The 15,310-nt window shown below is 33.6% G+C and overlaps 1 protein-coding gene across 2 annotated transcripts in view; it reads left to right on the top strand.

Moving 5' to 3' along the window:
• The window catches only part of EIF4E (eukaryotic translation initiation factor 4E), a 48,376-nt gene extending 34,421 nt beyond the window's left edge, over window positions 1-13,955 (top strand). For both annotated transcript variants that reach the window (XM_027116962.1, XM_027116963.1), the window contains exons 3-7: window positions 4,591-4,686; window positions 7,147-7,210; window positions 8,911-9,024; window positions 10,496-10,635; window positions 12,860-13,955. In XM_027116962.1, coding sequence (XP_026972763.1) covers window positions 4,591-4,686; window positions 7,147-7,210; window positions 8,911-9,024; window positions 10,496-10,635; window positions 12,860-12,974 — 529 coding nt within the window. In that variant the 3' untranslated portion in view covers window positions 12,975-13,955. The remainder of the gene's footprint in view (window positions 1-4,590; window positions 4,687-7,146; window positions 7,211-8,910; window positions 9,025-10,495; window positions 10,636-12,859) is intronic.
• The last annotated feature ends 1,355 nt before the right edge of the window (window positions 13,956-15,310 follow it).

Here is a 15,310-nt window from a genome sequence, read left to right as displayed (position 1 = left end):
AATATTGCAGAATTATGTTTTCTTTTAAAAAAAACTATATTATTATAAGAAAGATTAAATTATTGGGGTACAAAGTATATAAAGTAAAAGTTCTCCGCTTTTTTCTGATACCTTCTTCCCCATTTTGCTTTTCTCCATTCCCCAGAATAGTCAGTGTTAAAAATTTGGTTTGTATTTTTCCAAAACCTTTCAATATGCATATATATACTTTTTTTATATAGATGGTCATACTGTTGAGTTTTTTTGTTTGTATATGCAGGTTTTGACTCATTATTTTAAACCACTGCCTTGTATTAAATGAATATATAGTCACGTATTTTATCAGGCTTACATTAATGTGTATATAGAATTTTTTTCTATTTACAAACAGTGCTATAAAGTATACGTCCTTATATATTTTTTTGCAGTTGTGTGAATATATCTAGGGTAAAATTTCAGAGTTCTTAGGTTAAAGACTACCTTTTAACTACCTTTGTAGAGATTGCCAAATTATCCTCCTTTATCAGCTTATTAGACTCTTAACAGTTTAAGGGTTACTGGTTTCTACATCCTTGGCAACACCATCAATCTTGAATTTAATTGCCTGTCAGATTGGTTCTAGATTGATTTGTGAAAACAGTGTCTTATTGTTTTAAATTTGCATTTCTTTTATTGAAATTTCAAGACATTTTTGTTGAAAACAATCGCTTATTTGTTTTTTTTACCTGTGATCAGTCTGTTCAGTTCTTTTGTCTATTATTTTCTTTTGGGTTATCTTCCCAAGTTTATTTCCAAGCATTGTGTATTAGGGATGTTCACCCATTCAAGGGGGGGAATTAGGTTGAAAATGCATTTCCAAATCATTTGTCTTTCAACATTGTCTAAGGAGTTATGTTATTTTAGAGGTTTTTGATTTTCATGTAATCAAATACCAGCTTGCTTCCATGGTTTCTGGGTTTCATGTCAGTCTTAGGAGAATTTTACTCACACAATTATCCTATTTAATAGCTGCCTAGCAGTCTCTTGCATGTATTATATTATTTATATTTTATTTAAATCTTAACTTCTTTGGGCTCATGACCCCTTTACATTCTTAAAAATTATTGAGGATTCCACAGTGCTTTGGTTATGTAGATTTTTATCTATTTTCATTTGCTATATTAGAAAATAAATGTTTAAAAATGTAAAATTATATATGTACTTAACCCATTGCATGTTGATGTAAATAATTTTTATGAAAAAAATTTATTCAAAATAAAAAATACGTAGTGGAAGAATACATAAAAAATACATAGTGGGAAGTATTTCTGTAAATCTTTTTAAGTGCCTGACTTAATAGAAGTCAGCTGGATTTTCATAGTTGCTTCATAGTTGCATTGTCTTTGGAGATAAGTTGTTCCAGAGAAAGTATGAGAATAAAATACGGCCTCAGACAGGTACATGGTTGGAAAAGGGAGGAGAAATTTTAATAGCCTTTTAAAATAATTATGACTATCTCCTTCCTTTGATGTTAGGTTTCTTATATGTTAGTTGAATTGTAGAATCTGAAACCATATCCAAGAACTTTTTCTACTCTGTTACATTAAAATCCATTGGTCTATCTTGCATTTGGAATGTATCCTTCACCCATGCACACCTCTGGTCATTTGGATAATATTGGTTCAGTGAGTTTGCAGATCTTCCAAATATTGGCACTTTTCATTATATGATATCAAAACAATAACATTAATTATTATCACTACCTAAACTCATCAGAAATATCGTCAAGTGTCATTAAATTGTTAAGTGCACAGTGACACATGCTTTCCAAAATTCTGATTTTCTCCTGAAAGCTCAAATTTTAGCAGCTGGCTCAGTCTGTTCATTTTTCAAGAAATAATCATGGTTGATCAGCCAATCTTCTTCCAAGTAAAAGTGGTGTTCTTTGAAAAAAGTAACTAGTTCACCTCACAACTCAATTGCCTAAGCATCGTATTGATATTTGGTATGCAGAAATATTTTTTGTGCAGAAAAAGACATGTACACAGATTGAAATTTAATGAAACCAGTAGTTTTTACTGCTGGTTTCCATTCAGTGGCATTCTTAACTGAAACTGACATTATTACTGTGCGAGTTGGTGATAATAAAGGATACAGTGACTGCTAGTACAAATTGGTGCCACTGTATCATTCTTGCTGTGTACGGCACCAGTAGGTTTACCAACTGTTGCTTTTGCATCATCAGTGCAGATATCAACACAGTGAAAAATAAAATGTCTTAGCATTTTTATGAAATAGCTTTTACTCATCAGCACTCCTTGAAAGGGCCTTAGGATCCCGTAGGGGCCTGTAAACCACATTTTGAGAACTGTTGGTAGGCACTTAAGATGTTTCCAAAATTTTCCAAAATTAAGAACATTCCTGTACAAACATTTTTGCTTAGTTATCCAGTTATTTTCTTAGGATATATCTTTATATGTTTAATGGCTGAATGCAATTTTTTTTTAAAGATGGAATTAAATTTTATTATTTATTTTATTATTTTTAATTGAGATGTAACAGTTTCAGATGTACAACATGATTCAATATTTGTATGTATTGTGAAATGATTACAGTAAGTCAACATCTGTCACAATACATATTTATAAATTTTTTTTCTTGTGTTGAGAACTTTTAACATTTAGTCCCTTAGCAACTTTCAAATTTGCAATGCAGTATTATCACCATGTTGTACTTTACATCCCCATGACTTATTTATTTTACAACTGGAAGTGTGTATCATTTGACCCCCTTCATGCATTCCCCCACGCTTGTGCCTCTGGGAACCACCAATCTGTTCTCTGTATCAGTGAGCTTGGGGTGTTTTTTTGGGGGGTTTGTTTTTTTTAAGATTGCACATATCAGCGAGATCATACAGTATTTGTTTTTACTGTCTAGTGTCTGATTTATTTAAGTTAGCACAAAGTCCTCAGGGTCCATCCATGTTGCAAACAGCAAGATTTCCTTCATTTTTATGACGGAATAATCCATTGAAAATGTATATATATATAAACCATATTTTCCTTATTCATGCCTTGATGGACACTTAAGTTGCTTCCATGTCTTTGCTTATCATGGGAGGGGGGGCACATATCTTTTTCAAGTTAGTGTTTTCATTTTCATTTTCTTCTGATAAATGCCCAGAAGTGGAATTGCTGGATCCAGTGGTAGTTCTATTTTTAAATTTTTGAGGAAAGACTGAATTAATTTTAGAAATCCAGAGTATAATACTTGACACTGTGTGTGTATGTTTAATAGTTTTTCTGCCTTTGCTTTTTTAAAAAAATTTTTTTCCTTGAGAGTGGGTTGGCAAATATACATTATCAAGTAGGTGCTGAAATGCATCTCATTTTTATGTCTGAGATTATCAAGCATTAACCATAAAGTTATGAAATATATGTCCACTTGGAAACCTGTCTTCAGACAACATTTTTATCAATGAGTAAGTGAAATTTCCTTAGAGGTGGTATAGTAATTCAGAAAATACAGTTTTACTAAAGATGAATCATATTGGGATGATAATATTTAAGCATAACTTTTATGTGACATGAGTTTGTCTTCAAAGTATTAGAATAAAACTTTTTTAGACAAAGTATATACAGATATATAGAAACTACTATGCATTATTTCAGAATATATCTGTGGTAACATTATTCAATGAATCCCTGTATTATATTCCCGTTTGTATGAGTCCCCCCCCCCGCCCCCATTCCTAGTGCTCTCATTTCTCTCCTCTTGTTTCTCTGTAAATTCAGCTTCCCTATTCCCCACTTAACCTTTCCAGTTAAGTGCTCCTAGTCTGTTTTTCTTAAATAACTGTGCTTAATTATCTCTATCATAGCACTCAGGACATTGTAATTGTCTCTGTACAACATTTCTGTGAATTCCCTGTGGGATGAGCCTCAGTGGATCTCTAAGTATAGCAGAGAATCTGTTACATAGTAGGTACAAAACACATACTTTTCATTTTATTTATCTATTTATTTTTTAGCCACACCACATGGCTTGCAGGATCTCAGTTCCCCAAATCCTAACCACTAGGCCACCAGGGAACTCCCCAAATATATACTGTTTAAATGAAAGAAATAGAGAAAACTACTCATTTGCTATTATAAATAAAATTTTTATTTATTTTATTTATTTTTAATTGTGGTAAAACACATATATAAAATTTACTATCAACCATTTTAAAATGTACAGTTCAGTAGTGTTAAATACACCCCCATTGTTGTGCAACCAGTTCCCCCCCCCACCCCGAACTCTCTTTATCTTGCAGAAAAACTTAAACTCTCTACCCATTAAACAACAACTCTCCATTCCCCTTCCCTTTTAGCCCCTGGCAACCACCATTCTACTTTATTACTCTAGGTGCCTCATACAAGTGGATCATACAGTATTTGTCTTCTTTGATGGACTCCTTTCACTTTCCTTCCTTTTTAAGGCTGTTTAATATTCCACACTACATTTTGTTCATTCATCTGACAATAGACACTTCCCCCTTTTGGCTGTTGTGAATAATGCTGCTTTGAACATGGATGTAAAGCTACGTCTTTTTTTTTTTTTTTTTTTTTGACACTGACTTTCTGTTTTTAGATGGGCACTCTGGTTTTTTAAAAATGATAAAAGCAAAACTTGGCAAGCAAACCTTCGGCTGATCTCTAAGTTTGATACTGTTGAAGACTTTTGGGCGTAAGTAACCATTCATTTTAGGATGTTTGTTGTGTAATTTTTCATTTTAAGTTGCATTCACAAAATGAAGGGTAAGTTGTGAACAGTTAATATTCACCTTTTTGTATGTCCATCTTCTCACAACTGTTTGAATTGGTGATTATTCCTCATCAGTTTTAGAAAGCTTCCGTCTTGTCGTCTTTTAGCTCTGCCTATTCTCTATTCTTTGTCCTGAGATCTCTTTCGTTGAGAATCCTTTATTGTTGCTAGAATTTCCAACAACTTTTAGGAGCTTGTCCCCTTTCTTGGTTGCCTAGATACATTTGCCCTATTCTTAGGTATTCCAGAGCTTTCTTAGGCCGTTATTTCTGCAGATTCTTTCCAGTATAATATCTGGATTTCCTGTGATAGAGATTCCAAGATTTCAAAGGCTGAACTGCTCATAATTCAGGGTTTGTCAAAGAATGACAATATCTCTGATGATAGTTTATTAATCTCATTATACTTCGTGGTCAACATCAAGAAGAATAGTTGAAATATTTTTGAGATTTTGTTTCAATTTAGCAAATAGTTAAGATTTCGGGGTCTTAAATCTTTGCATCACTTCAAAATATGATTTAAAATGACAAAGTTCTTTTCAGGAAGTTTTGGAATATTGATTCTTTAAAAACAAAGTTGATTTAGTATGTCTATTTGCTTGAAAAATGTATGGGGAGAAACTACTTGAGAACATGAAAGATACAACTTGTTGAAAACATTTTTAAGAGCTGTAAATTACCTAGCAGTTATCTAAGTATTCTAATTTGTTCAGCTGGTGTATTTTGGATCATATCAGTGATGTGATTCTTATGTTTAATTTAACTCCCTGAGTGTAGCGTACAGACTAACAGATTGTGATTAGAAAATTTATGCATGTAATGTATACTTCCTCCAGGGCAGAAACAATTTTCTGTATATTTCTAGTGCTTTGCCCATATTAGGCATTTAGTATGCATTTGAATCACTGAAAACAAAGCATAGAATAATTAGAGAAAACTGTATATTGAGACCACTTTGAGTGGTCACTTTTAATTGAAAACATTTTTTTTTTTTCTTTCTTAGCGGTACACGGGCCTCTCACTGTTGTGGCCTCTCCCGTTGCGGAGCACAGGCTCCGGACGCACAGGCTCAGCAGCCATGGCTCACGGGCCCAGCCGCTCCGCGGCATGTGGGATCTTCCCGGACCGGGGCACAAACCCGCGTCCCCTGCATCGGCAGGCAGACTCTCAACCACTGCGCCACCAGGGAAGCCCTGAAAACATTTTTTAAGAAATTTTAAAATTTTTAATTTAGATATTTCACTAGCCTGAAGGTAGAAGCCTAGATCATTTGATCTCCTGAAGTCTATCACAGTAAAACTGTTATAAAACGGGCAACAGAGTAAGAATGTTTTGCCTGTCTCCAATATTTTATACAGAAGTGATGATCTTAGCTATATGACTAGTGACCATGGATGGTGTTATTATCCTTAGTTAGATATTACTATTTGGGAAGTAATTTAAAAGTACAGATTCTATGGTTCCATCCTATACTTAAGGAATTAAAATCTCAGGAAGTAGGGTAAGGAACTGTTTTTTTATTTTTATTTTTTTTGGTTGCTATTTTAATAAATTCATTTTTGGCTGCGTTGGGTCTTGCTGTGCGTGGGCTTTCTCTAATTGCGGTGAGCGGGGCCTACTCTTAGTTGCGGTACGTGGGCTTCTCATTGCAGAGGCTTCTCTTGTTGTGGAGCACGGGCTCTAGACAGGCGGGCTTCAGTAATTGTGGCACACGGGCTCAGTAGTTGTGGCGCACGGGCTTAATTGCTCCATGACATGTGGGATCTTGCCAGACCAGTGCTCGAACCTGTGTCCCCTGCATTGGCAGGTGGATTCTTAACCACTGCGCCACCAGGGAAGTCCTGTTTTGTTTTTAAAAGCTCCCCAAAAGATTATTATGCTGACTTAAACTAGTAATGGTGTGTGGTGTTTGGGAACCATTGATCTGTCCCACTCTTGGATACTTTCAAGGATAATAATGTTGACTTACTTTAGTCATGCAATCCTGATGGTCAGGGAGTTTGTCTTGCTTTCTCTTGATTTGTCTTTTTGTGTGTTTAAAACTGCTCATTAGCCTCACGGATTCTTTCATCTACTTAAAGCCACCTCATACCTCTCTTTTCAGTTTCTTGTATATACATATGTATGTATTAAGTTAACTAATACATCAAACTTGTCAGAATAAAATTATTAAAAATATTTTCTTGAAAATCATCAGATGTTGATTCTTGAAGCTGACTGTTACTGAGATCTGTTTGGTCCATTTCAGAAATTGACTTCATGGGGGCGGGAAGTAAACATGAGTTTTTATCTTATTTTTATCATATTCTCTGAATGTATATGTACGCACCTAAACTTTGCATTACATATGCTATGTTTGTAATTGTTCTTTTCTTTTATCTAGTCTGTACAACCATATCCAGTTGTCTAGTAATTTAATGCCTGGCTGTGACTACTCACTTTTTAAGGTATGTTTAATTGGTGACTTCATATATTTATTATAAGACTGGACCATTCAGATATTCATTAAAAAATCTTGCCATAAACTTAGGAATAGTTAATGTTGTGGTGCTTGGAGAATAATTAAATTAGCTTTACCAGGTTTTAGCATAAATATATTTTGCCCTATTTTAGTATAAACATTGGGTTGGCCAAAAAGTGCCTTTTTGGTAGAAATAAAAGACATTTTTTTAAGTAAAAATAAAATACACATTTAATTTAGTTAAACCATGTTTTAAAGTAATAGAACTACATTTGAAGCCCCATAATTCATAGGTCTAGTTGTCTAGTTAAATTAGCATTGTTCTGTTTTGCCCTTCCTCAAAACGTCTAGTGTTTTTCTTCTCTAATTGTTTTTGTTTTTCTTCTCTAATTGTATTTATTCAAGGCATATTTTTCATTTTCTCCAAGAACTTTATTGAACAACGTATTCAGCCTTTGGTGTGGTTGGTGGTGGTTCATTTAGCTTGCCCAGGATCTCTCCCGTTCTACATTATTGTACAGTATCCACTTTTCATCACCTGTCACAATTTGTTCTAAAAACGGAACGTTTTCATTATGTTTAAGTAGAGAATTGCATGCTTGAATATGTTCAAGAAGGTTTTTTTCACTTATGTGGAACCTAAACATCAAAGCGATTCACATAACCAAGCTGGTGCAAATGATTGTCAGCACTTAATTTTGAGTATGTTGGCTCTCTCCTGTGTGGTATTACGTTGATTGTTCTCAGCTAATGTCTCGATTTGATTGCTATCGACTTCAACTGGTCTGCCTGACCGTGGAGCATCGTCCAGCGAGAAATCTCCAGCACAAAACTTTGCAAACCACTTTAGACACATTCAGTCAGTCACAGCACCTTCTCCATACACTGCACAATTCTTTTTTTTGCATTTCAGTTGCATTTTTACCTTTCTTGAAATAATAAAGCCGAAAATGTTGCTTTTTTTCTTCCATCTTCAATATTAAAATGGCTACATGAAAATTCACCAATTCTGATAAGTCTTTTTTTAAATGCACGCTGATATGACAGCTGTCACATACAATCTAACGAAATTGTTTTGAATGAAGTTAAAGACAACTGAGCGCTACTAGATGCACCTTAGGGAAAAAACCAAACGAACCTTTTGGCGAACCCAGTTATTGAAATTAAGTGAGTCAGACTGTATGGGCACATACTGTGATTGATTTTGAGGAGAGCTTTGATAATCCAAATGGGTCATCCAATCCGTTTCTTCTTTATATATTTGAGTAGACTGAAGTCCAGAGTTCGTCAGGAATTCTTAACCTGTAGTGTGTGGGTCCTTGAGATATTTATGAGTTTTGTCAGCTGGTAGTGGGTGGGACAGTCATTAGCTCTCTGAAATTGTGTAAGTTTTTAATATATTTTCTAGGTATAGAAATGTATACAGCTTCTCAAAGGTATCTGTTACTCAGAATGTTTTAGAGCCTCCAAATTAAGTGAAACCCAAGGTTTGATAGTTAATAAGTGCCCAAGTCAGTACTCTAATTTTGCTTTAAGTCTTATGTGCTTTTTTCCCCACTACATCAATTAACAGTTTTTATGGATATAAAGTAAATAGTTAATAGGGTTGTTGCTTGCTGTTTCTAGTGGTGATCTCAAGTTAAAGTAACAATATTGTCTCATATTGTTGTCTCCCTAACCTTGTAGGATGGTATTGAGCCTATGTGGGAAGATGAGAAAAACAAACGAGGAGGACGATGGCTCATTACATTGAACAAACAGCAGAGACGAAGTGACCTCGATCGCTTTTGGCTAGAGACAGTAAGGTTTTAAAATTATAAAGCTGTTTTGGAATACTAAAACTTCACTTATGTTACATTTTATATTGGTTACTTAATTCAAGATGAGATAAGGATTCCCACAATAGCTAAGCCAGCACTTAATTTTGTTCTGTCCTGTGAATCTTGTATACTTCTTACATACTAATACAGTGAAACTCCCTACCACATATTACACATCCAGAAAGTGATCGGCAGTTGACTCACCTTCCAGAATAAGGTCATCCTGGTCATCTCATTAAGTTCAAAATTATGTAACCTCTCACATTTTGTATGATGTAAGTTTTTTTACAATCCTCTTAGAGTATTGCTCTGTATACTAAACTTTTTAGATCAGTGAAGGAAACAGTGAAATTGTAGCTTGATATCATTCACCTTATATGTTGTGATGTAACTTGGGACTTTTGGCTTCATATGACATTTGTTAAATATGAGATAATAGGCATTTTCTCTAGTGAAAGTTTTCAAACCCCAAGCTTTTAGAAGCAGGGATTATAGTCTCTTTTGTATTCCTATCACTTGACAGTGTCTGGTTTATAGTTAGCCCTTACTAAGTTGAGCAATAATAAATATTTCAGTGAATGGCTTTTTAAAGAAGAAACTTAATTTTGCGGGAATTCCCTGGCAGTGCAGTGGTTAAGACTCCCGGCTCCCAATGCAGGGGGCCCGGATTCGATACCTGGTCAGGGAACTAGTTCCCACATGCATGCCGCAACTAAGAGTTCGCATGTCGCAACTAAGGAGCTGGCAAGCTGCAAAGAGGGAGCCCAAGAACTGCAACTAAGGAGCCCACTGGCCGCAACTAAGACCTGGTGCAACCAAATAAATAAATAAGTTAAAAAAAAAAAAACTTAATTTTGCTTTTGGGAGAGATTATCAGTAATTACCATTTTAGAATTCTGCATTAAAAAGTCATTTCAGTTTTGCAGGATGACAAAAGTTCTGGAGATTGTTGGTGGTACAATGTGAATATACTTAATGCCACTGAACCGTACACTTAAAAATGGTTAATATGGTAAATTTTATGTCATGTATTTACTACAATTTTTTTAAAAGTTAGAAAATGTTCATGAAAAATAAGAACAAGAGGCAATTAAGCAGCTTTTTCAGTTACTCCATTAATGTTTGCTGGCAAGTATAAGCAGCAGCAGAGCAAAGTGAATATTAATAAAATAATTCACCTTTTATGTGCCCTGACATCAGTTGCCCAATTTGCTAAAAAAGTTAACAAAACTGATCATGTTCTTGGTATTAAAGAATCAAATTAACAAATTTTTTAAAGACCAGGACAAAAAACTATATATAAATATAATTTACGCATTCAGAAAGTCGACTCTTGATTTAAAAACTGTTTTTCAGTTTTGTATATATACAAATATTTGAGACATTTGCAGCTTAATAAGCTGTTTATCATCTATTGAATGTAACTTGAGATTTGGGTTTTTTCTTTTAAGCTGCTGTGCCTTATTGGAGAGTCTTTTGATGACTACAGTGATGATGTATGTGGAGCTGTGGTTAATGTTAGAGCTAAAGGTGATAAAATAGCAATATGGACTACTGAATGTGAAAACAGAGAAGCAGTTACACATATAGGGTAAGTTTTGCTTTTTGTGTGCTTCTTTTAAAATAGATAACTAAAAGCAGAAATACTTTTTAAATTAAAAGTATTTATGTAGATCATTATTTTCCTTTTTTTCATGAGCACTTTTATAATCTTGAACTGCTGTGTATTGGTATTCAGTGTCTTATTCGTATTTTTTTCACTTCTGTAAAATTTCTTTTTCCTAGCAGTGGGGTATATAATCACTATTTTAGCATGTAGCATTTTATTATTTAGCATATGAGAATATGTCTTTTTTGCCCTACTTTAAAACCATAATGCTAATGTATAATACTCAATAATTTGGTGAATATTGGCATTTGCCATTGAAGTTTAAGTGACAGTAGCTTGGTTTTGTCCATATTTAAAACCCACATGTATAAATTTTAAAACTTTGTTTTGGCAAATATTACTATTTGCAAAAGTTGCCTGTCGTCCCCACTCCCCCCCCCCCCCCAAATGTCAGTCAATGTTAACTAGGATTTTCTCTTTACTATGTTTAAATTAGTAAAATTGGACTTTAAATTTTGTGTTAAAATTAAGTACCAGTCATAAGTCACAATATGTTTAGTTTGCCTCTTTGCATGTTGATTTTTCAAACATTATGAATTCTCCTGTGAACATAATTCCTTTCTGGATTAAAAGATGTGGGGATTTTCCAGGTTTCATTCTCCACGGGGTTTCTTATAAGAGAAGGTTGATTGTTGATTCGTCACCATATTCCTGATCTTTCTGTCAGCCTTAAAACTTACTGACAGTGGGGGTCTCCTATTTCTTTGAAAATGTGTTAAAGAAACTAAGTATGAACTTCTTTCCTCGGAAAGTTTTTTATTTGTGTCAATATTAAACATTTTTGAAATCTCTGTAAAACTTTTGGCCTCACTTTTTCAAGGAAAAATTTTTTTTCACCCTTTTAAGTTGCATGGCTCAGTGCTCATTCTGGCATTTTTAGTGATTAAGTATAATTGAAGGTAATACATTATATCCTAATGTAAATCTGATAATAGTTATAATTTTAGTTATAAAATTATTTTTAAATACTGTATTCGAAGGAAGGTAGTAAAGTCTTCTGAAGGGTAGAGTATGAATAAAATTTCCTGGTATCATACTGCTAGAGTTTTTAGCTCCATGAAAATCTCTTTTTTGTTTATCTTTTTTTGTTTGTTTACCATGTATTTTTTGTTTACCGTATTTTTTTGTTTACCATGAGTAAAATTTCCTGGTATCATACTGCTAGAGTATTTAGCTCCATGAAAATCTCTTTTTTTGTTGTTTGCCATATATATCTCTTTATTTTTGTTTCATTTTGGTGCCTGTTTTTAAAATTTTGCTATTTTTTCTCAGATACCAGATTCCTAACTTGACCTATGATGTTCTCGTAAGATCATATGATGATCTGTCCCCAATTTTACCTTGTCAGCCTTATCTCTCATATTTACCTTTCTTGTGAGCTGTAGCCACACAGCCTTATTTTTGTTCCTTGGCCTTCAGATGTGCTTCATTCTCTTAGCATTATACTTTGACCTCATGAGTTTTTAAAAGGAGAGAGTTCTCTGATTTCAAAGAGGAGATTAGATCCTCCTTGCTAATATCACAACCCCTGTGCTTACCCTCATTGATACTCAGTCACATCTTATTTGAAAATTAGGTTGTAGAGTTAATATATAAGGCAGAAATCATGTTATGTTCTAAATTATCCTTAAAATATCATAAATCGCCTTCACAGTGTTTGATTTTTGTGTGTGAATTCTTGTCGGTAATAGGTAAGGTAAATGTAACTGCAGTAACATACAATATTTACTAAGGTTTATATGTAAAATATAATTGAAGCATTTTAGATCAGAAAATTAAAATGTGCATGTAATTGATTTTGAATACATTAATTATGTATGTGATACAGCTCCACCGTATGTATTTGTGATTATTTGTTTGCAAATAATCAAATACTCTAAACTATAAACACCATGAGCCTAGAGAGTGTCCTTGCTTTGCTTATTATTAATTTACTGATAATTATCACAGTACCTGATACATAGTAGACTCTCAAATATTGGTTAAGTGATTATGAAGAGTAAATTTTGCTAAAAGGAAAAAGGTGTGCAATTTCCTATTTCACTCTCTAGGTATTATTTTTTAATGTAAAGAGTAATAATACTGGATTTGGGGTGTATGTTTGAATAAAAATTAATGGCTACTTTTCTTCTTTTTCATCTTCTAGGAGGGTATACAAGGAAAGGTTAGGACTTCCTCCAAAGATAGTGATTGGTTATCAGTCCCATGCAGACACAGCTACTAAGAGCGGCTCCACCACTAAAAATAGGTTTGTTGTTTAAGAAGACACCTTCTGAGTATTCTCATAGGAGACTGCGTCAAGCAATCGAGATTTGGGAGCTGAACCAAAGCCTCTTCAAAAGCAGAGTGGACTGCATTTAAATTTGATTTCCATCTAAATGTTGCTAAGATATAAGAGAAGTCTCATTCGCCTTTGTCTTGTACTTCTGTGTTCATATATTTTTTTTTTCTTAATTTTGGCTAGAGTGTCCACTATCCCAATCAAAGAATTACAGTACACATCGTCCCCAGAATCCATAAATGTGTTCCTGGCCCACTCTGTAATAGCTTAAAAGAATTAACGATTACAAACACATTTGACCCATCTACAATATTAAAGAAAAGAATTTGCATTTCTATACCTTACAAGAGAACGATTCTGTTTATGTTCCATTGTATGCAGGAGCATATTTTGCTGGTTTGAAAGAGTAGGATGCATACAGTTTTCTAACAATTTTCTTTGTTTCTTTTTACAGCATTGTCTGTGCTGTACTCTTGCTGATGGCTGCTAGATTTTAATTTATTTGTTTCCCTACTTGATAACATTAGTGATTCTGATTTCAGTTTTTCATTTGTTTTGCTTTTGTTTTTTTCCTCATGTAACATTGGTGAAGGATCCAGGAATATGACACAAAGGTGGAATAAACATTAATTTTGTGCATTCTTTGGTAATTTTTTTGTTTTTTTGTAACTACAAAGCTTTGCTACAAATTTATGCATTTCATTCAAATCAGTGATCTATGTTTGTGTGATTTCCTAAACATAATTGTGGATTATAAAAAATGTAACATCATAATTACATTCCTAATTAGAATTAGTATGTCTGTTTTTGTATCTTTATGCTGTATTTTAACACTTTGTTATACTTAGGTTATTTTGCTTTGGTTAAAAAATGGCTCAAGTAGAAAAGCGGTCCCATTCATATTAAGACAGTGTACAAAACTGTAAATAAAATGTGTACAGTGAATTGTCTTTTAGACAACTAGATTTGTCCTTCCTTTTATTTCTCCATCTCTATAGAAGGAATTTGTACTTCTTATTGCAAGGCAGTCTCTATGGTGTCTTCTCTTGTAGTGTCTTCCACGTGAATAGCGTAAGTTTGGAGCATCAGTTTGATTATTACGTTTATTTTAATTTTTAATAAATTGAATAGGTAGCATCATATATGGAATTAAATTGACGTGGCTATCTTTTTTTTTTTTTTAATAAAGTAAGAGGCACAGTCCTTCAGTCTTAGGTAAACAATGTACTCTTAATATGTTAAAACTCATGAGAATTGCGACCTTGGTGCATCACCATTTGATTGGTAGGAATAGCAGTTGTAAAACTTGGTTGCTGAATTGAGACGTTATTTTTCAAGTGTCCAAATGACACCATAGCGAAAGAGTTACAGGTGGTGGGCGTATGCATTAAGAATTTTGTTAGTGTTGCTGTCTAAATAGAATAAACAGGTTATGAATGCTTGTATTTATAATGATGAATTGGTGGAGTATAGATTTATGTAAACTTGAAAACTTGATCTACTCTTTATAGGCATCATTTGAAAGCAAATTTGAAAACAGTTTGTTTATAATTACTGTATATTTCAGATCCCGTAAAATGAAATATGGTTATATTGTAGACAAAAGGGTAAGTTGAACTGTAGGTAGAATGAGAACCATTAATTGAGAGGAAATTTCATCTTTAGATGGTGATTATGAATGAATCATTTTAAAGCTGCTAAGTTTGACAAAAATCCTATATAAAATAAACATGAAATTAATAGTATTGATTTTATTGAGGAATTTAAAACAGTTTAAAGTGTACCACAAGCTACCATCTGAGTACTCGCAATACCACAAACACCCCTTGTTCAGTAGTCTGGAAATAACTGAGTCTTTTGTGTTTATAATCTGAATATACTGTACCTAGTAATATCTGTTGTTTAAGGTTGGGTGATTGTTTAAGGTGATTTATTGTCTTTGTTGATATACGTAGTTGTGAGCACTTCAAGAGCTTGCTTAAAAGTGACCGTGGAGGTGGTAGTGTGTGGGCAATGGGTGGCATTGGAGGAATATATCTATTAGAAATTAATGCTTAATTTCCTTAATTCTAGGATGCAGTCCATTTTAAGAAGTACCAGCTTTGGCGGGTAGAGGAGGAATAATGCATTAAATGTACAGAGTTCTAAATTTTTAAAAATCCTAATTTATAGCATTTGATTGTCCTCATTATTACCATCTGAGAATCACATGCGGTTTTAAGTCTTTTTCCCAGTATGGGTGGGGAGGAATGATTCTGAGTCACTTTTGGCAAATGCCACTTAAGTACCACAATGACTTGCAAATTTCCTAACTTT

This window comes from Aethalodelphis obliquidens, unplaced genomic scaffold, assembly GCF_003676395.1.
Source record: "Aethalodelphis obliquidens isolate GAN/ISIS:26980383/991018 unplaced genomic scaffold, ASM367639v1 scaffold17, whole genome shotgun sequence".
Taxonomy (NCBI): Eukaryota; Metazoa; Chordata; class Mammalia; order Artiodactyla; family Delphinidae; genus Aethalodelphis; species Aethalodelphis obliquidens.
The sequence above is the reverse complement of the archived record's forward strand: the minus strand, read 5'-3'. Positions and strand labels throughout refer to the sequence as shown.